Raw genomic sequence first — 27,856 nt, 5'->3', positions numbered from 1 at the left:
TTAGACCCTGCAAGTCTCCTCATGGTTTCCTGCTGGCATTCTTGCCTATCCTCTCCCCTCATCAGCTAGAGTCAATCATTGAAAACATAAATCAGATCATCACATTCCTCTTAAAATGCTCCAATGATTTCCTGCTGCAGTTAAATCAAAGCCTTACACCAGGGCCTGTAGAATCTGACCCTTCACCTATCGATCACCCCCACTGTTGTCACATTGCTGGTGTGAGGTCAGCTGTCCCGTTCTAAAAGAGGCCTTCCTCACCACTCCTCTACAGGACCCCCACCTCATCACTCACTCTCAGATCACCGTACTTTATTTCCTTCACGACACTTACTACCAACTGAAATTCCTGTTTATCCATTTATTTACTTGATAATTGCAACCCCCCTTCCCCATAGTGCAAGCTCCATGAAGATGGAGACCCGGGTTGTCTTGCTCAGCACCTGGCTCAGATTGAGAACTAAATAAAAATTATTTTAATCAATTAACTGGTACTTAGAAGAAAAAATAACAGCCCAAGAAAGAAAGAATAAGACAAACAAAAACAAAATATCCTAGAGGAAACAGACAATACAGGCAACAGAAGAGACCTTCAAAACTTCCTAATCAGCGTCTAAGAGAAGAGTAATAGATTATACATTTACATAGTTTATACAGAAGAAAAAGGAAGAGGAGGAGAAAAAAACACAGTATGCTCACCAAAAATATTGGATAACATGAAAATATTCTTGAATTTTAAAAATTTAATTGACAAAATAACTGCTTCAATAGAAGGGCTAGAAGAAAAACATTGCTCTCTCAGAGTCTAAATTAAAATGCAGAGATCGGAGCACCTGGGTGGTGCAGTCGGTTGTGCATCCAACTCTTGATTTCAGCTCAGGTCATCATCTCAGGGTCTTGAGATCGAGCTCCACAGCAGGCTTCGTGCTCAGCACAGAGTCTGCTTGAGATTCTCTCTCCCTCTCCCCCTGCCCCCCACTCTTGCTCTCTCTTTCTCTAAAATAAATAAATAAATCTTTTTTAAATGCAGAAATTTAGGGGAAAACACATTGAAAAGCTAAAGAGACTTAGAAGAATCAGTTCAGAAAGTTAATTATTCACTTAATAGATATTCAAGAAAAAGAGAACAGGAAGCATGCAAGACAGAAAATTATTAAAATTTTTCCAGAGCAAAAGAAAGATGCCAGTCTACAGACGTCACCAAGTCATGAAAAGGATGAATTAAAACACCACACACACACACCCCAAAGCCATCATCTTGAAATGCCAAATATAAAGCTTCCAGAAAAAAAAGTGGTAAGTCTCCTACAAATGAACCAGAATCATATTGGCATCAGATTTCTTATCATCAACATTCAATGCAATAAGAGCATGCAGGATCATCTTTAAGTTTTGAGGAAAATTTATTGTAAGCATAAAATTTTATATTTTACTGAGTTGTCTATGACAAAGAAGAATAAAATCTGGACACTAATGTATATGGAAGGACTCAGACGTTTATCACACAGTGATTTTCTCTGAAAGCATTATTCAAGTATGCACCATAGTAAAACAAGAAAGGAGGGCAAGACAGTGACATGGTGTGCAAGGAATGGTAGTCCCAACCTCGCAGAGAATGAAAAGAAACCCCAGGATGACAGCTATGCTTAGAGAGCAATAGGTCCAAATTAGAAGCTAGGAAAATGAGAAAAATTCAGCAAGCTCTAAAAAGTGTATTTGTATAGAAAATGGATTCCCTGAAAGAAATGGTGTCATTTAAAAGTTGGATAATTATGGGGCGCCTGTGTGGCTAAGTCGTGAAGTGTCTGCCTTTGGCTTAGGCCGTGATCCCAGAACCCTGGGATCTAGCCCCGCGTCAGACTCCCTTGCTCCACTGGGAGCCTGCGTCTTCCTCTCCCACTCCCCCTGCTTGTGTTCCCTTTTTCTCTGGCTGTCTTTCTCTCTGTCAAATGAATAAATAAAATCTTTAAAAAAAAAAGTTGGATAATTATATTTACAAGATGGATACATAAAGTAATAATAAAAGTAAGTAGTTACAATAGGATGCCCCTCTTGCCCTCTCCTAGAATTTACTTTTCCTGCTGGTTTTTGAGCTTTCTTCTCCTTCAAGAGCTTGAATTTAACATAGGATATCATTCCTTCTCTAGTTTTGCAATCACAAATATGGTCTTCACTGAACACATATTTATATAATCTCAATATTATAAACTCTAGATATTGGCTTTCAGTTTTTAGGATCAAGTTATAGGCAAAGCATAAAGGACATATATGGTTATAGAACAGAATGTATGTTATAAACCAAGACTATGAAATGTAATTGTACAGATGGCAGGGGCCAGAAGATATTAGGAGGTGGAAGGGAAATGCAGAGGAACCAGTTTTCTCATCTCCTACAGTGAGAATTCAGGGGCAATGCTAAAACTGATAGGTCAGGATATAAAGTTCACAATATTGCTTAAAGATTTTATATATTAAATATTATTAACATTATTAAATATAATTATAGTAATAACCAAGAGAAATAAAATAAAAATAAAATGTGACTAATAGAAAATAAAGAAGAATAAAGAAAAGAAAGATAAATTCATCACTGTTATCATAGGTAGATAATAGATACTGTCTAAAAACTTATAAATCAAGAAATAGAGGTAAATTCATATCTTTTAGAATTGTGGCAGTGACTCCCCAAAGGGTAAAAGGAGATAGTTTAAAAAGTTGACTCCAGGGAGAACAGGATGAAGTGACTAGAGAAGAAAAATTTTGACTTTTCATTTCTCTTTCATACCATTTAAAATCTCTCTTACCACGAGAAGGTATTATTTTTGTAAATCAAAATACACATGCAAAAATTAGCATGCTATTAAAATTGAGATCATAAATCCCTAGATATGAGTTAAATACCTTCTTGGCTGCTCTTCCCCATTGATTGGATGATCTATGAGAGCAGCTGTGACATTCAGTGATTCAGTGACCTGGGCCCTCTCCAAGGATCTGAAGGAAAGGCTACAAACTTGACTTTGGAAACTTCCAACACCATCTCCTCTGGAAGTACACTGTCATGCTTCTGACCCCAACCTTATAAGGAGAGGAAGTCTCTGAGAACATTTCTGCTCCCTTCATCTGATTTGCAGTATCAGAGAAAGACTCTGTTTTGGAAATAATCCACAGGACAGTGATTTCCCTAAGGCCAGCTCTGGCAGAGGTTAACTTACTTACAGGATTTATTCTGCATTTGTACATAAAGTATCCCATGTAATGCTCATGATAGTGCAACAGCCCTTTAAGGCAGGGAGAGTATGCCCCCACTTCACTGATGAGGAAACCGAGTCCCAGAGATGGAAGCTACCAGCCCAAGAGCTCTCAGCTACTAAATGGTAAAGATGAGATCTCAAACATGTCTCTGATCCCAAGGACTGGTCTCTTCTCCAAACTGGCTGCTTCTAGCATCTTAAAAAAACCCAGTGATCCAATCTTATACAAACTCTTTAGAGAACAGAAAAAAAGAGGAGCACTTTCCAGAATTGCAAGCTTGGTATAAAAACTCAAGGAAGGACAGTACTGGAAAGGAAAATTGAAGATCAATCTCATTCGTGATTGTGAATGAAAAAGGTCCTGAACAAAATGTTAGCATGCAGAATCCAGCAATTTAAAAAATGAAAAAAAGTCATGACCAAATTGAGTTTATTCCAGGAATATAAGGTTAGATCAACACTAGAACATATATTAATGTAATTTATATCATTATTAGGAGAAAAAAACATGTTGTGATCTGAACTGATATAGCATAAGCATTTGATAAAATTCAAAAGAGCATTTATAAGACAAAAGGCAAATAATAATAATAATAATAACAATAATCCTTTACAAACTAGAAAGAGAAAGAAATGTCCTTAATACAAAAAAAAGATATCTTCAAATTAACAAGAGCAAACCTTGTTCTCATTTGTGAAATATTAACACATACTCTTTAAAATCAGGAATACTATAAGGTTCCACACTATTCCTACTTCTACTCAACATTGTATTAGAATCCTAACCTGTGCACTAAGGCAAGAATAAGGAAAAGAATACAGATTCAAAAAATAAGAAACCGGACTGTCAATATTTGCAGACATTATGTTCTACATAGAAAACTTCAAGTATTTATAGATTATTAGCATTAGTTAGAGTTTAGTTAAGTTTGATGGGCATAAGATCAATATGAGCCAATTGCATTTCTATATACCAACAAAAAAAGAAGTTAGGAAATACAGTTTTAAAAAATATTTACGATAGCAACAATGAAATAAGGTACTAGGAAATAAGTCTAACAAAAGATGTGCAAGACCTTTTGGAGAAAAACACGAAACTTGGCTGAAAGACATTAAATAAGACCTAAATAAGCAGAATGACATAATTTTTCCACAGATAGGAAGATTGAGAATCTTAAAGATCTCATTTCCCTCCGAACTATTCTATAGATTCAATGAAATCCCAATAAAAATCCCACTAAGATGTTCTCTAGAATTTTATAATTTAATTCTAAAATATATAAAGAAGAGCCAAAAGCCAAGTACACCTGAGACAGGTGAACGTGTTCCACCAAAATCAAGATGTATCATAAAGTTTCAGTAATTAGGATTGTACGTTTAATAATACAAGGATGGAAAAACAGACCAATGGAACAAAGAGAGCCCAGAAACTAACCTACACTTAAATTAAAACATTATCTATGATAAATCTGGCATTGCAGATCAGAAGGGTTATCCTACAAATGAAAATGGATTCCTGCCTCACACGATACATAAAAATCAATTTCAGGTGGATCCGGAACTAAAATAAGAGACGTAAAACTTGGAAACTCTTTTAAAGCCATACAAAAAAACTACCCTATTGATCTTTGGATAGGGAAAGATTTTAAAATAAGCAAGAAAAGCACAACCCTAAAGAAAAAAAATAAAACTGACAAAGAGTAAGGACTTCCGTTCAATACAGTCACCACTTGAAAAGCGAAAAGACAAGCTTCAATTGTATGATATGACCAACAAAGAATTTTTATCCGGAATATGTGAAGAATCTTAATGAATAAGAAACAAAAAGAACAGGAAATATACAGAAGACATAAACAGACGTATCTGTGAAAAGGAAACGTGAATGGCCAATACATATGAATATATACATGAAGATGTGCTCAACCTCGTAATTAACCGTGGAACTGCAAATTAAGATGACAATAAAATAGCTTTTCAAACACAAAAACCCAACAAAAGCCACCACTGGCAAGGCTGTAGAAGCGCAAGTGTTCTCATGTGTCGCTGGCAGGAGCGCGCACGAGCTCCATCAGACCAGGGACAATTTGAAATTAATACGACCTAGTTTGCCCAACTCTTGTTCCAGCCTCCTTCTAGTGGCCGTCGTACGTTACAAAGGGCAGAAAACTAAGATCTACATTTCCAAGACACCCCTATCGCTGGGATTCCAGATATGATTGAGGTTGGACGTGTCCAACGTGCTCAGTGAGACCTGAACAGAATTCAGGGGGGAAAGATGGGCTCAGGACATTCGTTTTGCTGGCGGGAATGATAATGGTGATTTCTCAGTTTTAAAACGGTGGTTTTGGAGCAGAGGCAGCTTGGTTTTGGAGGCAGCAGTTCTAACAGTGGCTTCCTGATTTAGCTGAAGTGGCTTCCTAATTGTACCTGAGGCAGTGTGGCTTTGGAGCCAGAACTATATTGGCAGCTTTCAATTGAAAACATAGCTTCCTGTTGACAGGATAAGCTGTAGCTTTCTTGGTGGCCCAGTCCTTGGGTGTAGCTTAGGAAATCATCCCTAAAAGCTCAGCCTAGAATCTGTTCCTTCTACCCTCCTAACAATTCTGTAAATGATCAATGACCTGTTACCTATCAAAAGCCTTGCTGTTTTAATGAGTCAGGGTATATTGTGTTCTTTGTAACTGTACCGTAGCAAAGCTGTACTTGCATAAACCATATATCCCTGCAATTATATTCTTGGATATATACCCTGGAGAAAGTCTTAGGTACGTAGACCACAAATATCCATGAGGATATTTACTGCAGCACTGTTCCTAATAACAAAAAACTGGAAGCAATCTGATGTCCATCAAGAGTAAAATGAATAAATAAGTTGTGGTATAGTCATACAAGAGAATACTACACAGATAAGAAAATGAATGACCTCTAGCTTCGCTTATAGACATGGATAAATTGCAAAATTAGCATTGAATGAAAATAACTCACAAAAAAATATATCCAGTATGATTTCACTTACACAAGTTTTAAAACTAAATGTATTGTTTGGAGATACATAGCTATGTGATTGAACTGTAAAGAAAATCCAGGAACTGGTCAATAGAGAATTCAGGATAATCACTGTCTCTGGTGGGAAGAGACAGGGGTGGTACTGGAAAGCGAAACACAGAGGCTTCAGAGGTATTGGAAGTGTGCTGTTCTGAAACAATATGAAGCACACAGCATCACCCATGAAGTGTTCTTGACAAACATGTTTAGTTTTAACCTAATCAAGCTTCTGTTCTTTATAATTTTCAGACATAGGAAATACAGAGAACAGAGGAACAAGCTAAACAGTACTACAAGGAAACCATCAGACAAACCTACAATGTGGGACGTTCTTAAGAGAAGTGATCCAATCACTTCAGTATGTCAATATACGTGGGAGAAGGGGGAGGGGGAGGAAAGAAGGTTCTAGAGAAAGAGGGATGTTCTTGGTTGGATCCTGTTTTGAACAAACCAGATATAATAAGACATTTGGGGAACAACTGAGGAAATTTAAATACAGACTGGAGAATTGATAGTTTAGTTAGATGTGATGTTGGTATTGTGGATATGTGGAAGAATGTCATTTTTAGAGAGGTATGCTGAAGTATTTAGAGGTGAAGCTTTGGGTGATGTAACTTAAATTTAAAAAGTTTTGACAAATATTACATATGTGAGTATACATATAAAATGTTTACATATAAAGCAAAGATGGCCAAATACCAAAAATTGTTAAATCTAGGTATAGATTACATGTGTGCTCGCTGTACACTTCTTTCGACTTTTTTGTATTATTTGAAATATTTTATAATAAAAAAATTTAAAAGGAAGGATATGAGTGCAAAAAAATAATGCAAGTGCTAAATAATACAATCAACAATTACTCAAACAAATATTTGACACATACATATACATGGTATTTTTTTAAAGATATTTTATCTATTTATTTGACAGAGAGAGACAGCCAGCAAGAAAGGGAACACAAGCAGGGGCAGTGGGAGAGGAAGAAGCAGGCTCATAGCGGAGGAGCCTGATGTGGGGATCGATCCCAGGAGTCCGGGATCACGACCTGAGCCGAAGGCAGATGCTTAACGACTGAGCCACCCAGGCGCCCCTATACATGGTATTTTTAATATGAGGATAAAATTTGTCTTGGACCTGCGGTTCTCAGTATAGATAGATGTACTGAGTACAGAAAGAAAGAAAGAAAAAAGGCCAAATTACCAATAGTTAGAAAATGACATCAGCTCCTGAACAGACCCATTTTCACACTCCTTTCACAAAAACATCTCACTCTAAATCCATTGTTTCAAGCCTTTCTTCTAGGTGGTTTGGGATCAGCCCACCAGATTCTGAGCCTCCTGGAGACACTCTGCTGGTAAGTATACATCAAAAGAGATGGTAATTTGAAAGTACCTACTAAACTACTAAGAAGTTCAGAAGTAAATTCTTCACCTGAACCTTGATTACATGTAAAGTTTAAAGGTTGAAAGATCTCTTCTTCAAGGTAAGTTTTCTTCTCCAAAAAAGGAGTTGAATCTCCCCTTTGAAGGACCTTAACTCCCAGAATCACCCACAATAATCAGTGTTTCTGGGTTTCACCCATCTTTGTTAGGTTGTTGTATTCCTTCAAAACTAATATTTTCTTTATAAAGTAGGAGGAAGATGGACAGGAGGCTTGCAGATTGAAATTCTCTCTGTAGAGTCCCTGGAGGGAAAAGGGGACCTCTCATGTCCCATCAGTGTTCGAGCCAGCAAAAACAATTCTCCCTAGGATACATACCCCTAAAAAATTGCAAGGTAATCCTGAATTTCATTGTCCCTGGCCTCTGCTCACCACTTATCCTTCCTAGTAACTGCAGTTAATAATATCAGCCCCACCGACCACCCACTCCCTCTTCCTTGAAGCTCTTCCCCCCCTGGTCCATGAGACTGCACTTGAGCATACACTCTCTCTCTGGCCACATCTTCCACCTCCTGTAGTCACTCACCCTACTTCTTTCCTCAGGAGACCTAATGCAGGCATTTCACAAAGACTCAATCTCCTCTTCCTTAAAAGGCTCACCCCCTTTTATGGTATATATATACCCAGTGGAATATAACTCAGCCATAAAAAATAATGGAATCTTACCATTTGCAACAAACATAAACAGAGCTACAGAATACAATGCTAGATGAATGAAATAAGTCAGTCAGAGAAAAATAAATACGGTATGATTTCACTCACATGGAATTTAAGAAACAAAACAAATAAGCAAAGGAAAAAAAGAAAGAGAGAGAGACAAACCAAGAAACAGACTCTTAATTATAGAGGACAAGCTGATGGGGGAAAGGGGAATGGGTGAAATAGGTGATGGGGGTTAAAGAGTACATTTACAATGAACACTGAATTCATTAGAATTGTTGAATCATTTTAGTGTACCCCTAAAACTAATATAACACCATATTTTAATTATATTTCAGTTTAAAAATGGGGGGGAGCTGAGTGGCTCAATGGGCTGGGCATCTGCCTTCAGCTCAGGTCATGATCTCCGGGTCCTGGGATTGAGCTCCATGTTACGCTCCCTGGTCAGCAGAGAGTCTGTGTCTCTCTCCTTCTGCCCCTCCCCACTGCTTGTTCTCTCTCTCTCTCTCTCCCTAATAAATAAATAAAATAAAATTTAAAAAAAGAAAGAAAATTGTCTTTACTAGTTTAGTAGCTAGTAGTTCCCACAACTTCTTCAGGGCCACAGCCAGGTAGTAATGAAGTGTTCACTGGTCTATAGCAAAATACACAAAGACAACGATACTATATCAACTTAAAAGACTTTCCTGGCGTGCCTGGGTGGCTCAGTCGGTTAAAAGTCTGTCTTCAGTTCAAGTCCCGATCTCAGGATCCTGGGATCAAGCCCTGAGTCTGCTTCTCCCTTTCTTCCCTGCTTCTGCCCTCTCTTTCACTATTTTTGTCACTATCTCTGCCTCTCAAATAAATAAATCTTAACAAAATTTTTTAAAGACTTTCTTTAAAAATGGTAATTCTTTATTGCTTTTTGTTTGTTTCCAGATGCCCTTTCTTTTATGATGTTACAATTATAATAAATAGTAAGGTGTTTTTTTTTTTATTTCATCACTCAGGAAAACGTAAACATGGCAGGACTATTACAATCTCCCCTTCATTTTTATCATGTTGTAAGTTAATTTTTATATGGATAATAATTCACATTGTTAAACAATTAAAAATTAAAGAAGGAAAAAGTGAATGGTCTCCCTGGCACCCCACCTACCACTGTTACCAATTTCTTAGTATTTTTGTAGTTCCTTTATGCATAGAGATATATATTTTTTACTCCTCTCCCAACCTCTTTATACAAAAGATAATATTTTGCAGCTCTACACCTTGCTTTTTTCACATGAACATATTATCCTGGATTTTATTTTCTTGTATTGTCACATAGTGTTTTTTTGTTCTTTCTTAATAGGAGCATAGAATTTAAAGTAGGAATAAGCTATTATTTGTTTAATCAGTCTTCTAAAAGAAAATAAAAATCTCACCCCCTTCACAGCTCTACCTATCTTCCCCATGAAGATAACTCTCAAACTCACGTCAGTCTAGCCTTAGCCTCATTCTTGAGTTGTGGACCAAAATTTTCAACTACCTGCTGGAAGTCTGCACATAGTTGGCTCACAGGTGTTTTAAATTCCATCTGCTCAAAATTGAACGATGATCCCCTGCAAACCTGTTCTTCTTCCGCTCTTCTAACTCTTGTTTCTTCATGAGAAGAATGTATTATGAATTGTGATATCCACACAGAGTGCTATCATACTATGTTCACTGGGTATCACCATAGACTCAGCTTAACATCTCCATCCTCCTTCACTTCCTAGTGAATAAGGAAGTGAATAAGCACTTCCTAGTGCTTATTTTATTTGTTCTCAACTCAGGGGGCTATTTATAAACACAAGTTCCAGGGCCCCATCCCCAGGTTTGGAAACCACTGCTCTGGATATACCATTTTCATAATTTTTTATTATGTTATGTTAGTGACCATAGAGTACATCCCTAGTTTTTGATGTAATGTTTCATGATTCATTACTTGCGTATAACACCCAGTGCTCCATGTAATACGTGCCCTCCTTAATACCCATCACCGGCCTGTCCCAGTCCTCCACCCCCTTCCCCTCTGAAGCCCTCTGTTTGTTTCCCAGAGTCCATAGTCTCTCGTGGTTCATTTCCCCTTCTGATATAACATTTTCTAAATAAAATCAGACCCAGGGAGTGCTGGTAGCACCTTGGGTAGTCCCTATAAAACTGCTTTTACAGGACTGTGTTTGTTGTGATGGTCTTAGCTTTTTGAAGGATGCTACAAGAAGCAGTCTAGTCAAAACTGCTCTGTGCTCACTACAGCAGTGTGGTAAAGATGCTCATATTACATCACAGAGGGGGCCTTTTATGAGGCAGAGTCCCCACCTGATGAGGAAACAACCAGAGGAGAGGCAGACTAGAGGCTCAGCAGAGGGAAACATATGTTGGATTCAGTGACCCACTTGTTCCTTGAGGAGAACACCTATTTCTACCAAGAGCATTCCTGGAAGGCTATGGACTTCAAACAACATTTTGAACAGACTCATCTCAGGGGACAAAGCAGGTAGGGAAGGAAAGGAGGCAATGGGAGGAGGGGAGAGGAAATCAGCCCCCACCCCTACTTCAACCCAAAGCTCCCCTCACATGTTGTACATATAGAGCCGCCATGTTTTTGAATAAAAGATTCCATCTGAACGAAACGTTCAGTAACTTTAAAAGAGTTTTAAAACTACTATTGTAGGTAAACAAAGAGTGGAAAGTAGATTGGGAACAGAGTGCAGAAATCCTCGAATTCTAAACCAAGGCATTGAGATTTTCACTTCAGGTCAATGGGGAATCCCTGCAAGGTTCTGTGGAAGGAACAGAATGGGGAGAGCAATGTTTAAAAGAGACTAACTGGGTTACGGTGTTCAGGGTGGAGACCAGAACTGGGAGATAAAATGTAGGCACCAAATGCCAGGTATTTTATAAGGGCCTGAACTGGAATTTTTTAAAAAAGAGAAAAAAGAGACATTTCAAAAGGAGAAAATTCTGGACTCTAATTCGTCATACATTTGGAGATAAAGGTACAAGTCCAAAATTATGTCCAGATTTTAGATCAAATGACTGGAAAAATGGCTGTGTCATTAACAGATATAGGTCATGACTTAGAATAGTTAGGCTACTATAACAGAATACCATAGACTGGACAGCTACACAACATACATTTATTTTTCACAGTTCTGGAGGTTAGCAAGTCTAAGATCAAGACACAAGCAGATTCAGTGTCTGGAGAGAGCTCACTTCCTGGATCGCAGACAGCTGTCTCCTCACTGTGCCCTCATATGGTGGAAGGGGCAAAGAAGCTCCCAGGGGTCTCTTTTATAAAGGCACTCATCTCTTTCCCGAGGCTCCACTGTTGACCTAATCACCTCCCAAAGTCCCCGCCTCCTAATACCATAACATTAGGGATTAGGTTTCAAAATATGAATTATGGGGAAACAAATATTCCATGGACAGCAAGCCAGATGGAGATTCATGGAGAAAAGATGAGGCAGCCTATTTTAGGTCTACAGAGTTGAACTGACAACAGGACACAAGGGTCACCACTTAACAGGCAGTCTTCACTTCCATTGATTCACATCATCATTTCTATTTCGTCACCAAGGACTATCAAATCTGCCTCCCAAATCTTTTGTTTATTTCTATCTCTAGGACATCACATAGCCCAAGTTACCATCCTCTCTCTCTCCTGAACTAATCTCAATAGTACTCTGGCCCTTCTCTAATCTTGTCTTTGCACAGCAGCCACGTGATCTTTTCAACATGAAAATCTGATTTATTTTACCTCCCTGCTTTAAAAAGTTTTCAACGCCATCCTATTGATCTTAGGGCAAAGATAAAGCTATGCTAGCTTTGGAATAAGATGCTTTATTCCATTCCTTATCTATCTCTCCAACCTCCCCTTACACAGTGCCAGTTATGTTTTGAGTATTTCCATGTTCATAAGCTGAACGCTCTCCACTCGCCCTGCAATCTCCAACCCCTAACCCTGCCAAGGTTAGCTTCCATTCTCCCTCCCAATATGACATCAGTAAGCTCTTCCTTGGGACCAGCTCTGACCACTTTGCCTAGTTTAATTCCCCCTATCATGGGATCATGTACCTAAAGTCAAGACAAAATGGGGATATAAACAAGATACAAGAGATATTTTGTTTCTTCTTTCAAAGTCTGGTGACTGTTATCTTCTTGTGATAATGTGGTAGGTAGCTAGCATAAGTCACCTGGGTGGCACGTATTTGCCCCAAGAAGTTGCCTGTCTAGGAAACACGAGCAGGAACTCTGTGCAGCCCATTTTGGGGACTACTGCTACAGCTACCTAATCATGCTAGATGAATGATATCATGGTTTCATGTTTATTCTACTCTGCCTGGCAGTTCCTACTGTTATAAAAAGAAGAACCAGTACCTGAGTCTAGGGATTTGTATTAAGAATGAGATCTAGACTAAGAAGTGGTTCTGGATCCCAGGCTAGAAGATCCTAAAAGAAAGATGAAAGCCTTCAACTATCCTACCAGCCTCCGCTGCAGTGGAATACTTGTGATTGAGAGCTCTGTATCCCACAGTCAACTAGAAACCCTACCCTTTCGTAAACTGCTGCTCCCAGTATCACCAGAGTCAGCCAGAAGACAAGGAAAAGAGAGGCCACAGAAAGCCTTCCAAAAATTGTTCCTTAAATGATGAGTCAGGGAAGTAAAGATACATTTATCTCTGTATGAAATACAGGGGGTCACTCAAAGCAGGCCTGAATCAAAATTTGCTTGTTGATGAATAAACAAACACTAACTAAAACCAAGCTCATCACTGTCCCCTCTGAATCAACTCTTCCGCCTGCTCTCCACACTCAGCCTTTCCACATTTTCCCAGGCTTCTAGGCCCAGTGAGTGCCACTGTAGACTCACAGTCCCCATGCAGAGCCTTAATCATGCCATTTACCTGATTGAAAGCCTGCCATGGCCCCTGCTGCCTACACCAATGATTTGAAACTTTAGCTGTACATTGGAACCACCTAGGGTACTTTTCAAAGGCGCAGGGACTATGGTCCCTCCCTTGAAGATTCTGATGAGTAAAATAGAAAGTGAACTAATACATCTTACCTCCTTATTATGTGCCAAGCATTATATAGACACTACTGTATCCTTTTTACCTTCCCCTGGAGATGTAGTCCTATCACATTTGAAGATGAGAAAATGAGACCCTGAGACTCAAGTAATTTTCCATGGTCACATACTTGGCAATACAATTCAATGCCAAGTCTGTTGAATTTTTTATCATGCTATATGAGCTCTGGCCATCCAAATCCTTGAAAAATCTTACTTCTAAAATGGGTGAATTTTATTGTATACAAATTATAGTTTAATTAAAAAGTTAATATTATCCTCACGACACTTGTTATTTTACATTTGACAGCATTCTAATGGGTGTAAAGCAGTAACTCATTTTTTTTCAACCTTTCTTGTTGTTTAGTGTGTATATTTAAAGCTATAATTTTGCCTTTAAGTACTGCTTTAGCTGTGTTACACAAATTCTATCATTACTGTTACATTTAGTTCTAAATATTAATTTTTTTACACTAAGTGTCACTTAATCATATGTCACCTAGTTTCTAAATATGTGGGATTTTATTTTTGCTATCTTTTAAGAAATATTAATTCCATAATTTCATTGTCTGAATGGAATTGATTCTTTGGAACTTATGGCCTAATACATGTCTCCTGTTGTAAATGTGCCAGGTATATTTAAAAAGAATGTGTTTTCTGTTTTTGGTTGTTTTTTTTTTTTTTTGGATATATGTGTACTATTTAAATTGTACTTTCAGCTCATTCATATCATGCTATTTTTATTTCTATTTGATCCACAGTTCCTAGAGATGCATGTTAAAACATTTCCAACTACAGTTGTTAATTTATGTATATTTTTCTGTTTATTTATTTGATACAGTTCATAAGATTGTATTGTTAGGTGCATGTGTGTTTATAATAATTATCTCACATTGATTATGTCTACTATTCTTCAATTAAACATTTTAAAGCTATAAAATAATATATAAGTAGAAAACTGATAAACTTTTATGTACATCTAAAGAAATACTTATAAAATGAATACTCATTTAACCATGATTAAGGACAAGAAATAAAACATTGCCAACATTTAAAAATCAAGAGGGAACACACACAAAATCTAGCCTTTTCTGGCAGTAATCTAGCTTTCTCGCCAAGCCTTCCACATACCACGTGCTTCTTAGGGACCAGGCTGCTCATAGCCAAGCATTAATCCTGTCCTTCATTACAGCCAGCTGTCTCCACACATTTTTCTTCACTGTGACTCCCACTGGGGGATCCCTTCCCCCCATCCCACTGGCTGATGGGTCAAGCTGCCACTAAATGGGACCTTTGTGGAGAACTTTGTTCATTGTGTCTGCTAGAGGGATTCTCCACCCCTCTCCTTTCTGTATATCTCTACACCTTAATAAAATTTCCCTTCAACCAGTTTTCATATTCTTCTTGTATTATAGTTATTTTTTTTGTCATCTACTAGACATTGACTCCTTGAAGGCAGGACCCAGGTCTTGCCATCTGAATTTCCTATAGCTTCTGATTCAGTATGAGGTATATGGTAAGTGCTCAACAAATATTTTGAAGAAATCAATGGAATCTCCCTTTAATTCACTATGTTTCATTAGCAAGGCACCTGGCACTTTTGCCTTTAAAATGCCTCTTTATCTTAATTTCTTCTCCATTTCAGTTGTTACTGTTTTATTTCAGGCCCTTACCCTCTCACACCCAAATAGCTGCAGAAAGAAAGAGAGAGAGAGAAAGGAAGGAAGGGGGAGGCAGGAAAAGGAAAAGAAGGGATTATGCTCAGACTTTCTCCCCAGACAAAATAAATTAGAATTTCTAGAGAAAGGGCCAAGGTAGCCATAATTTTTCAATGTGCCCAGGGTTGAGAACCACTGCTTGTTTGGTCCCTCTTAATTTAATCAAATTTACCTCTAAACCTTGATACCAGAAACAAATCTTTTAAAAACAGAACTCTCAGTGCACACTTTACTCCTAAATCTCCCCAGCCAAAGACTTCTAGATGACTTACAAAATATTCAATCAAGATAGACGAAGGAAGGAAGGAAGGAAGGAAGGAAGGAAGGAAGGAAGGAAGGAAGGAAGGAAGGAAGGAAGGAAGGAAGAAATCAAATGGCTTTCAGGCCTTGCATAATAGGCCCCATCTGCATACTATATTCAGCTACTTCTTCCAGTAGGCACCTCTTCACTCTGCACAGCCACCTCCTAGGTCCACAAACACACTCTATTCCTGTCTTTGTTCTTTGCTCCTCTCACTTGGAAGTTTCCTTTCTCATCTCCACCCCCCCTTACATTCTAACCACCCTTCATGGCCCTTCCCGCATTTTACCTCCTTCAAGAAGCTTTCCCAGACCTCTGATCTCACCCCTTTCTAAATTCCTGTGGTGGAAATAAGCCTTGCAATTCAGCACAAAATCCCACACAACGAATTTATCACCACCACTAGTCCATGTACTAGTCTCCACTAAACGATCACAAACTCCCCAGGGCCAGGAACCACAGCTGAAGACCCTCTCCCCCCTCCCTCTACCCCAGCCCCTAACCGTGTGGAGAAGAGCTGGTGTGCTAACTGAATGCTTTCTCCAGAAGGGCCGCTTTAACCCAACCCTCTCCTGTTGCAGATGAGGAAATGACAAAAGTGATTTATTAGAGGTCCCACACCTAGTGAGTGGCAGAGCTAAGATAAAAATTACTCAAGCCTACTGAACCCTGTAGCTCTTGTTGTCTGGTTGCTTAATCATGACTGTTTCCTTGTTCTCTCATCCTGGGTTCCCTCCTTGCTGTGTCTTGTCACACAGGGATCTCCTCAGATTTCTCCTCGACGAGAGCAGAAAGCCCTCTTCTCACTTCTCTGACTTGCCTTATGAGCTACGTCTTTCTCATTGGTGGGTCATTCACCTGGTGGATTTGGTGACAGAGCCCAGAGAACATCCCAGAACCACAGAGCTCAGAGTAATTCAGACACTGGGGCCATTTTCTGAAAAATTTCCTTGATGATCATTTTTTTCGTGTGTATGTGGGTTTGTCTTTGGGTGGATGGAGGAAGTACATATCTGAGCTGGCCAGTGAGGGGCTACAGCAGAGGCTACGGGAGGGCAGGTCATCACTTCAGTAGAAAATTAAACAACAACAGTTTAGTAGAAATAGACTCTGCTGTCATCAAACTGAAGGATTTCAGGCTAGGAGCGTGTGGCAGCAAAAGAACCAGAATCCAGCACTCGAGCAATAATATCTCTGTTATCCCAAGTCACTGGCAGACACTGAAGTAATTTCCATTCCTGGGGAGGGGCAGGAGGGTGGCAGAGATGCCAGAAATTCCTCTGAATTTCTTCCTGGGCAAGGCTGTTGGCAGGGTCTCTGGCAAAGGTAGAAATAGAGTAAGAAGGGGAGTGAAGAAGACAGAAAGGGTCAGGTCTACAGAAGCAGCTGCTATCCCCATTCTCAGCAGCTAATGGGTTTGATTAGAAAGCCAGGACAGTCGTGGGTGGGTCGGGCCACCTTCCCAGGCACAGCTGAAGGGCACTCATGACCAGGACGGCTGCTGAAGGTGGGATCTCTCATGCCCTGTGTCCTGTCGCACTGGGATCCTCTAAGCCAGGGCAGAAAGGGGCTTTATTTATATCCTCACTCGTGCCTGGGAAACTCTGCTTGTCTCAGAGAGAGAGAGAAAATTTAGAGTGGTAGAACCAGAGGATTGTAGAACTTAAAATGAATCCCGTTCATGAGAAATTGGAGGAGAGAACAGAGAAAAGCATTCCCCGCTCATTGCTACAGCTACAGGTCCTGAGAACCAGGAGTGACGGGTTCTTTCTAGTCTTAGCTCTACCACTAACTAAGTATGTGACCCTGGGAAACTCCATTAGTGTGGGAAGCGGTTCATCATGTCTGCATTTATCACGTGAAGACATCTAGCTAAATGGCCCCTGGAGGTGAGACTGACAATTCTCTAGCTTCAGATTCTCATTCTACAGTCAGGAAGTGAGGGCTCAGATCACACAGCCAGTTACAGACAGAGCAGGGCTGGAGCTGTTTCTTAAATCTGGCGCTTCTCTGCCTACCAGACACCTCCATTCCTTACATACATGATCCCCAGCTGTGCTTTCAATAGGAGCAGTGAGAGAAGGATCCTTGGATGCTATGACTGGAGAAAAAGCCAGCCCCCAAGAAGGCTTCTTTCATGGCATCACTTCCAGATGCTAAGGAAGGACCTCTCTGCCCCTTTCACAGGGCACCCCCACGGAATTTAGGAAGAGTCAGATTCCACCGTGTGAGTGATTAAAGACAACTCGGTCATCTGTATTATTTGAGCTTCTCACAATTGAGTGATATTTGCATATTACTTAATTAAAAAATTATTGAGTACAGATTCTTACAAGTTTTACCATTAGATTCATTTCTTTCGACTTAAGTAGTATTTGATTGGTAAAACACAAATATCCCAGTGGTGGACAGTGCATGCGTGACTCCTCGTGGATTACAATAAGAGCTCACATTTATTGACAGCACACCACGTGGAAGGGCAGTTGTGTATCCCATTTCATTTCACACTTCCGACAATCTATGAGGGACGTGCAGCTGTTAGCAGCATCTTACAGATGTGGACCCTGAAAGCTCCAGGGTTAAGTCATTTGTCTGATCACCCAGGGAAAGTATGGAGCCAGTGTGCAAATTCACATCAAATTGACTACACAGTCCATGTCCCTAACCCCTACCTCACGTTGCCTCTCCATAGATACTTACACCTGGCATCAGTATGTCTCTAATGCCTTTTCTGAAATCAGGTTTTGACAGTGGAAGGGGGATAAGAGTAAGAACATCAGAGTGCCTGGATTCAAGTGCCAGCTTCACCACTAACAGCATTACTTCAAGGAATTTCACTTCTGTAAACTACAATTCCTCATCTGTGAAATAAGAATTATAGAATCTTGCTCACAGAGCTGTTATGAGATTAAATTAGAGAAAATGCTCCATGCCATACCTGGTATATAATAAGCTGTCAATAAATGTATTATCGTTATGGTTCAAGAGGCCAAAGACCAGCCTGGGCCCATTTACAGCTTTGGTGCTTGTTAACCCCAGCAGGAGGGGTCATGCTCTGTGGCCATCAGCTTCTTCAGCTGAAAGCTGAACATCCCCTGACTTAAAGCGGAAAGGCAGCTTGCAAGAAAACCACAATTTGGTCTCAAATTAAACTATGACATAAAAGATCAGCTGCCATTCATATGAAGCCCAGTCAGGACAGCTGGACAAGTTGGGGGATGATATCAGCCCATTCGAATCATGTCACACATTCCCCACCAAACCTCAGTACCAGCCAGGAGTGTTGGGCAGCGCTGACTACCACCAAATTCCTTAAGCCTTCTTACTGGTTTAGGGAAACCTCATTTCTCCCAGTTCCCTGTGTTGGCAACCGTGAACTTGATGTACCATCTGAGTTAGGGTTCTGCTCAGCTGTATATGACATGAGTTGAAATAGTTTTCAAGATGAGTGTCTTAAAAGGTGAGGGGAATGACCCCAGGTTTTCTATTTTTCCAAAACCGATTCCAATAGACCTTCCAGCACCATCTCCGACTACATGTTTCCATACACCCTTTGCCACAAGCGTGCCAAGCCACTCCCTGCTCTGAAAACATAACATACTTGTCCATGCCTCCGGACCTTTGCTCCTGCTCCTGCTCTCCCTACCTCAGAATGAATCGCTTCCTACTGTCCATTTGAACACCACTTTACTTCCTCATTTTCAGACCTCTTGTATGAGATGTTCACCTATGTCTTTGTCACCCTACTACACTTGAGGACAGGGGCCATCTCTTGTCGTCGTTATGTCCACTGGTCTATTAGAAAAGGTAAAGAGAGGCACTGAGTTAGTCCTTACGGTGTTATGCCGACAAATATTCATAACCACAAATGGCAGACTTCTGCCCCTCCTGGTGAATATCAGGCCACTTGGCTTCCTAACTCTTCTGTATATATCACAATACTTCATTACACATGGCAGGTAGGCAAGATATTGACACCTACTGTCGTGAAGAAGAGCAGGTTTGACAATTTTGAAAATTGTTTTTTATCCTTTATCATTTTAAATGCATTGCTACTTTGATGCAATGCCTAATGGTATTTATTGCTTCCCCCGGCACAAGCCCAGAATGCTGGCTCACTCTCAAATTCGATACGGACCTCGGGAAAGTAGTTAAATGCTGTGAGACTTCGTTTTCCAATTACTGTAGTAAATTCCCCTTGTGGGGATTGTAATTGCAGGTGGTGATCAGAGAACGCAGAGACCCCAGACGAATTTTATGGCATTCCACGCAGGACACAGACCAGCCTGGGGAAAAGCAGGAATAAGACCGGGCAATACAGGGAGTACTACTAGGAAGAGAGTTCTGAAGAGAAACGATGGTAAGGTCTTCCAGCACCTGCATCGGTTCTGATGCAGCAGGGCAGAATTCTTAGAGTGACCCCTTTTATTTAAAAATAGTCTTTATACCAGTACCTGTGCAGAACTGGCTCAACAGAGGCATTCTGGCTATTCCATAGCCATCATTCCGGAGCTGTTCCGATGACTCCTCCTCTCTTGCGGTTCTCCTTCCATTCTCCGAATCTTCTCCCATCTGGCTTCTCTAAATTAATTTTTTTTTATAGCTAAAGCTTCCACTTTATTGCAATGGTTACTTTCATGACTCTTATTGCTTTCTTTAATAACTTTTAATGACCTAAGAAATAGTTGGCTGGGTTCCATTTTCCACTTCCTCCAAGTCAAATGATAGCACACCCTACACCCTGTGTTTACATGTATCAGAGAAGGCAGCACTAATTCTTTCTGCCTTATCTCCACTAAGGCATGCCTGGATTTTTTGACAGGGCAAAATAGAATGAGAAAGTGGTTTTCTAGCTTGCAAAGAAATAACAAGCAAGCCCAGACGTCATGAGAGCTAGCAACCTGCAGAAATCATCTGTCTGTTCTTTCATTGATTTACTCAGTATGGTTTTGGGTGCCCCCCGTCAGAAGAGCATGGACCTCGGGGCTTCAGGGAGATAGACAAGACTAAGACAAAACACTGCCTCAAGGAGCTTTCCTTCTGCAAGGGGAATAAGACAGGTGTCCAAATCAATATGATACAGGTCGCCAAGACAGGTGTCCCAGTAGAGGCTACAAAGAATGATGGGAGGTCAAATAAAGGAGAGCTTGCATCCCATCAGAAAAGAGTGGAGACCCAAGTCTATTTGGGGAATGTTGAGTTTGAAATCAGTGGGGCACTCAGACGCAAGCACCAGTGGGCAGTGGGGACGTGAGTCAGAAACCAGGAAGAAAGAGGTGGGTGAGAAATAGAGTCCAAAGTCCTGTTGGGAAGTTTGTGTTCTCAGTTCCCTGACTCCTGTTGGACTACGGAGATGCTTTTCCTGCTACAGCGTCCAGGGCCCACGTGCAGCTGGCGCTTTTCATTTCCTAGCAGAGACTTCCTGCTGCGGCTGAGGCACCCATGACCTACGGTCAAGGACTTCTGCTTAGGCAGTTATCTTCCAGTTTTTAAAATGCAAAGTTTTTTGTTTCTGCTGTTTTTCTGACTTTTAAGGTAATACCTGTATGATCTTAGAAGTATAAAACAAGTTTTTTTAAAAAGTCATTCATATTCCTACTACCCAGAAGTAATATAACTTATAGTACCAAGCTTTGCTATGTAATTAATGCAATTAATGCGAATTAATATCAACATATTATTTTTTACTTGAATATTAAGATTTTATTTACTTATTTGAGAGAGAGAGAGAGAATGAGAGCGAGAGAGAGAGTGAGTGAACGAGCAGGGGAGAGGAGCAGAGGGAGAAGCAGTCTCCCTGCTGAGCAGGAAGCCTGATGCGGACTCCATCCCAGGACACTGGGATTATGACCTGAGCCAAAAGCAGGAGCTTAACCCGCTGAGCCACCCAGGCGTCCTACCTAAATATTTTTTTAAAACAACAATTGGATGATGTTAGACATAAATTTTGGAATTCTTTTCTCTTTAACTCTGTAAATAATACACCCTGACCTTCCTTGACACACACATCTGCATCATCGGTTTGGGTTCCGGCAGAGAATTCCAACCCCTTATCAATAGATACTCAGGTTACTTTCACTTTTAAACTGCTTTTATTTTTTTTATATATTTTATTTTTTTAAAGATTTTATTTATTTATTTGACACAGAGAGAGAGACAGCCAGCGAGAGAGGGAACACAAGCAGGGGGAGTGGGAGAGGAAGAAGCAGGCTCATAGCGGAGGAGCCTGATGTGGGGCTCGATCCTAGAACACCAGGATCACACCCTGAGCCGAAGGCAGAGGCTTAACGACTGTGCCACCCAGGTGCCCCTAAACTGCTTTTAAACGATACTGTGGTGAGCATCCTTGTGCATACAATTTTGTGCACGTGTTTTGGTATTTTTTCCATAATATACATTTTTAAAAGTGCATTCCAGGATCAAAAGATATGTTTCACTGGATTAATACATTATTGTCCTTGCACCAAATTTAACATCAAACAGTTTAAACTTTGACCTCATCTTGCCTTTTAAGAACTCCTCACACATCAGGCGGTACTCCCTCCCCGTCCATACACCGATCTCGACCTCCATTCTTATAAGACCTGAGCTATTACCTAATTGCTTTAATCAATAAGATATTCACTTTTTATGGCTTTTAATGACCCATTTTCGTGAACATGAAAATGACGTCTGGAGCCAAAGGAATGAAGCCATGATGAAGACAACAAAGACAGAAGAACTCGGATGGGTGACCCTTCACTGATAAACCTCAAAGCACACCATTATTAGCCAGGACGAGGCATTCTGAGTTAAGAACAGATAATCTGTCCATCTGCAACATGAGATTTTCTTGATCTTTCGTCAGCACAATTTCTTCACTGAAATGGTCACCAAAATTTCCATTTTCAAGATCTTTTGTCATTTTCCCCAACATACCTTCTATTGCCATTACAAGAAAGAAAACGGTCTCTGCCACCAGAGAAAATTTGGATTTTGGACCAAATCCTCCCCTCTTTGTTAACAGAAGCACAGGTCCCTTGGCCTCTGTGTTCCTTTGCGCAGTCCATTTCAATGGCGATAACAACTCAGAATTATGACCCAATATTACTAAGTCCGGTAAAGTTAAACTCCACTGCATTATCAACCACAAGCATCACATACGAATCTTGCAAAACACATCTGTGGGCAAGCCACTGAAGCTATGGAAAATTTACTGTGGGACTCTAGGATCTTATTTCATGTTCTCACATTTCTCTGAAGAAAAAAAAAATGTTACTTATAAACACTGAATAAAACTCTTACAAATTTCACAAGGTTACAAAAGTAAAAGGGAATCCAATCCTGAAAGTTTTGTCTAAAAATATCTATACGTTTTAAAAAATGTAACCAAAATGAGTGACGACTGATTGTTTTCTTTCCATTCGTTTGATGTTTGAATTAGTACCTTCCCGTTGTGAAATCTGATTCTCTATTATCATCTTACACATAGTAGGCAGTCAATAAATGTTTATTACAATGAGCTGAAGTTAAGACACTTAGGTCTATATCTTTCACACATTCCCGATAGTAGTTTATAGCTGGAAAACCATGTTGACAACAGCCATTTCAGTGTGGAGATAATACCAAAGGGAGCTCTCCTAAGACACTGGAGGTAAATTATTAAATTCTAATTTAACCACAGCCAATATTGCCAATTTGTTTTAAATAATTTGTCCAACTCTTAGAAGGGAACAACGATTTGGGGAACAAGTAGATCAAGAAAACTGGGAGTAAATGGCAGGGGTAAAGGGATATATATTTGCAATTCTGGCTTCCCACAGTGAATAGTCAAAAGCTCTCCCACCAGAAAATAATATCTTGAATTGAAAAGCATTCAGATCATGGTGGATTTCTAACCCTATTAAATTTCCTCCTCCCAGGTAGCCTATTTACTAAAGCAGTGTGATAGCTGTTAATACTGTCATTGAATAAACACGTTTCTGTTGGAAAAAAATAAAATAATCCAACTATATTCTAACACGTAACTAAAGATTTCTTCTTAAAATGTTAGCTTTGCTTGAGGTTGTTGCTTTCCTTTTCTTAGGAATTCTCTTTCTTAATTCTGTTAGGAATTAAAATATACCAACAAATGGAATTAGTTACACAAAGCAATAAAATATGCTTTTCATAATATGCAAATATCTTCCTATGTTCTCAAGATAACAGCACACCGGAAGGACGGGGATACAGAAAACTATCATTTAAAATGCCCCAAAGTGTTTTTTAAATAAAAAACCATATTCAAGCAGCCCTGTTTTTCACTGCAATGTACTTTGCTACTCTGTTCACTCAAAACTTCTTAGTGGGCATTTATACATCACTCCTGATGTCTCACCAGTTCCTTGGGTGACTTCCTCTGGAGAGTAAACGGAGCTGAACAGACAAGACAAAATAACGCACCCTCTGTTCACGTTACACCAACGTGCCTTAAGAGAAGCATTTCAGACACCCATCTTCTCATTAGTGGGAAATGCTCGATTTAGTAAAATAACTGTAGCTCAAATATGATCCTAGAAATCTTTTCAAAGATAAGGTAATCTTTTTCAAAACCAGTGGGAAATTTTAAAAGAGTGTATGCTCCAGTGACCAACTCATCTGGTTTGCCCAGAACAAAAAGTCCCACATCCTGGGAGCTCCCCTCAGACCCAAACAAACAGGGACAATTGGTCACTGTAGTATAAATAATCTTCGAATGCAAATATCTGAAGAGTCAGACCACTCTTTTTCACTGAATTTAAAAGCCTTTATTGCCCTGCTATGTATGAAGCACCACGCTGAACAAGAGTCGGTCAGGGTTCAGGCAAGAGGCAGATGGCACGGCCAAACAGGGTAATTTGAGGAGAGTTTCACGGAGAGATTATGTACAGAGGTAGGGGCAGAGTTAGGGAACCCAACAAGATGTCGGGCAGGATCCTGGGCTAGCAACAGTGGCGAGACTCTAGCACCTGAAGAGGCAGGGGAGGGAATAATTATCAGAGCTCAAGGCAACTGTTCAGTGAGGGCGGTCCTCCTGAATTCACCATAAGCCAGGAGAGAGGGAACCTACATCTCTCTCTCCTCCCACCCGCCAGATTTGCATCGATGCCTCCCCTTATCTGAATCCAACTAGAAAGCAGAGAAAGGAAGCCTTTTGATGGAGTTCTCATCTGTCAACATCCCAGTCCATGGAGCAGAATAGAGAGGGAGTCTTCAGGGGCCCAAAGAAACATAAGCCTGGTCTCTGCTTTTAGCAACTGAAAATATGGGAGAGGGGTACCTGGGTGGTTCTGTCGGTTAAGTATCTGCCTTTGGCTCAGGTCATGATCTCAGGGTCCTGGGATGAAGACCCTGTGTCAGGCACTCTGCTCAGCAGGGAGTCTGCTTCTCTTTCTCTCTCTCTCTCTCTGTCTCGCTCTCCCAAATAAATAATCTTTTTTAAAAATTCAATTTTAAAATATGGGAGAAATCTTAAAGCGTTGTTTTTTGTTGAATTTTATTTTAAATAGGCTTCACACCTAATGTGGGGCTTGAACTCACAACCCCGAGATGAAGAATTGCATGCTCTACTGACTGAACCAGCCAGGCACCCCTTAAAGCATTATTTTATTTTATTTTATTTTATTAAGATTTACTTGTTTATTTGAAAGAAAAGAGAGAGAATGAGTGTGAGATGGGGAGGGGCAGAGGGAGAAGGAGGCAAGCAGACTCCTTGCTAAGTGAGCTCAACACGGGGCTCGATCCCAGGACCCTGAGGTCATGACCTGAGCTGGAACCATGAGTCCGACGCTTAATCGACTGCCCCACCCAGGTGCCACCTAAAGCATTATTTTAGACACACACATACCATTTGCCTGAGATAACTTGATAGTACCAAAAAAACTGAGTGTTGAGATCTAACTGTTCAATCCTTGCGGAAGTAAATAGAAATCAGGTTTAGTTCTTTATGCCTCTGGGCCTGGTCTGTCTTTAGTTAACAAATAATGCGAGGGTATCTACTGAGTGGCCTGGACTTCAACTGTTGGATTTACTTGACAGTATTCTGCCAAAATTTTTACTCCAAAGCAACCTGCTCTTACTGAAAGTGAGAGTCTTCATGCTTCTTCCAAAGTGTGTCCATTCTTGTCAAAGCCGGAAACAAATGGGCAGATCACCCAGTAATGCAAATAACTGTATTATATACTGTCTGCAGCATTGGTTTGCTACGTGGCAATTTAGGATTACAGAAGAAACATTACTGGAAATCATTACCAATGTGATCCCCAAAATGCGTCCCTAGTATTATCCCCTCTACCACCACTAGTCCAATTTCTAGAGGTTACAACACCAATGAATGGGGGCACCTGAGTGGCTCAGTTAGTTAAGTGTCTACCTTCAGTTCAGGTCATGATCCTGAAGTCCTGGGATTGAGTCCCACATGGGGTTCTCTGCTCAGTGGGGAGTCAGGTTCTCCCTCTGCCCTTTCCCCCCACTTGTGTGCTCTCTCTCTAATAAATAAATAAAACCTTAAAAAAACCACCAATGAACGTGTCATAAAGTTAGCTCTCATTCTGATAACATTCAAACTGCTGAAATTCCTCACACAATCGCAGCATCGTGGCAGCCAACGCTTCTCGAAAAGACCTCAAGTTTTCATGTACAAGGTGCTTATTATCTTTAAAGTGATTGTGAATGGGTTACTCTGAGACTTCACCCCTTCCTTCAAAAAATGGGGGAACTAGAGGATAACTCATTGATTTTTGTAAGGGTTAAGGAGTAAGAATATAATTTCAAAAAATACCTGACAGGAAGTAGGCCCAAAACTGATGTCCACAAATCACACTCTCTGCCTTACCCTCATATACATTATATATACAATTAGATACACAGTTTTAGTAACTTTATATTTTAGTGACTTAAGAAATGTATGCCATAGGGGCACCTGGGTGGCACAGTCATTAAGCGTCTGCCTTCGGCTCAGGGCGTGATCCCAGCGTTCTGGGATCGAGCCCCACATCAGGCTCTTCCGCTGGGAGACTGCTTCTTCCTCTCCCACTCCCCCTGCTTGTGTTCCCTCTCTCGCTGTCTGCCTCTGTCAAATAAATAAATAAAATCTTTAAAAGGAAAGAAAGAAAGAAAGAAAGAAAGAAAGAAAGAAAGAAAGAAAGAAAGAAAGAAAGAAAGAAAGGAAGGTATGCCATAGAATCTCCACAAGTTATCTGCTCACCTCTGCTCTTTGACACTGAGTAGCCATCGGCAAATATGTGGGATGAGTTGAGACAAGTATGACATTCCATTGAACAAAGGGTTTTCAGAGAAGTATGAGTTTTCTTTGTTTTAACCCACTTGAGGTCATCCAAATCAGTTAAGTAATGAAGTTTAGCACAGCAACACCCATTCAGGTGAGGGGGAAGGGTAGAAATCTTACATATTTATTGAGAAGAAAATTTAAGGGGTCCTCTCAGACACAAAAAGAACTTCTTGACCATCTGTGAGGTAGATTGGCAATACACATCCTTTCAGAGACTCAAGCTCACCTGCTGTGGGGAACACGAATCAATACAGAACAATGAAGAAAATGGCCAAGTCATCCAAGTCATTCCTCTGACCAAGTATCTCTTTTTTTTTCAAAGCCTGGTGTTTTTTTTCTCCTTCTCTCTCTCCGTTCCATCCAATCCCCTAGCCCCACCAAAAGAAATTAAAATTTTCAAGTACCTCTATTTGATATTGTGTTCATTGTAAGCCCTGAGTAGACATGGATTCCCTTTCTTGAATTTTCACTGACAAACTGCCTCCTGCTACCCTCTCGGGTGGGGCGCCACCACAATAAAATGCAGTGTTTGCTGAGGATTTCAGCTGCCACCTGGGGGCTCAATGCACTCAATGAAGGCTATTTAAGCAAGGCTCGTGGTGAAATGGTGACAAATGGCATGTTGACGCTTTTTCTGGTGTTTGTGGTTTAGGACTAGTTGGTTTCAGTCTTGCTGGCTCTCGCTTCCGTGTGACCAACCTTTTCCACATTTAAAGTCTGTTACTGCCTCCCCTCCAGGGTCCTGGCAGCAAGCTTTGTGCTGTTGACAGAAGCCATTTGTGGAGAAGTTTCATATTTTAGACTACCGGCAAGGACTGATTTTACAGTTAGTCCATGGCTCTGAATTTACGTTTATTTTTTTTTAAGGGTTTCCTTTTTCAACTAGCTAAAGAATGTTTCTTCATTAGGTTGTTATCACTCCACCTCACACGAAATGGCCCTTGACTGCTCCTTCTTTTATCTCCAGTCACACCCGGGAAAATGAGGCTTGTGCCCATATGATTACCCAGAGACTGGTCCACATCTGAGTCACATTTGCTCCCTAAACATCCCAGTGGCCTCGCTGGTAAGAATGACTC

General features: G+C 40.3%; 1 protein-coding gene across 2 annotated transcripts in view; it reads left to right on the top strand.

The window, feature by feature from the left end:
* The first annotated feature begins 10,750 nt into the window (after positions 1-10,750).
* Positions 10,751-27,856, top strand: part of CDYL (chromodomain Y like) — a 229,182-nt gene continuing 212,076 nt past the window's right edge. For both annotated transcript variants that reach the window (XM_034660385.1, XM_034660384.1), the window contains exons 1-2: positions 10,751-10,897; positions 19,710-19,850. In XM_034660385.1, the coding sequence (XP_034516276.1) occupies positions 19,848-19,850 (3 nt within the window). In that variant the 5' untranslated portion in view covers positions 10,751-10,897; positions 19,710-19,847. The remainder of the gene's footprint in view (positions 10,898-19,709; positions 19,851-27,856) is intronic.

The sequence above is a fragment of the Ailuropoda melanoleuca genome, chromosome 5 (assembly GCF_002007445.2).
Source record: "Ailuropoda melanoleuca isolate Jingjing chromosome 5, ASM200744v2, whole genome shotgun sequence".
NCBI lineage: Eukaryota > Metazoa > Chordata > Mammalia > Carnivora > Ursidae > Ailuropoda > Ailuropoda melanoleuca.
This window is presented reverse-complemented; position numbering and strand designations above follow the sequence as displayed.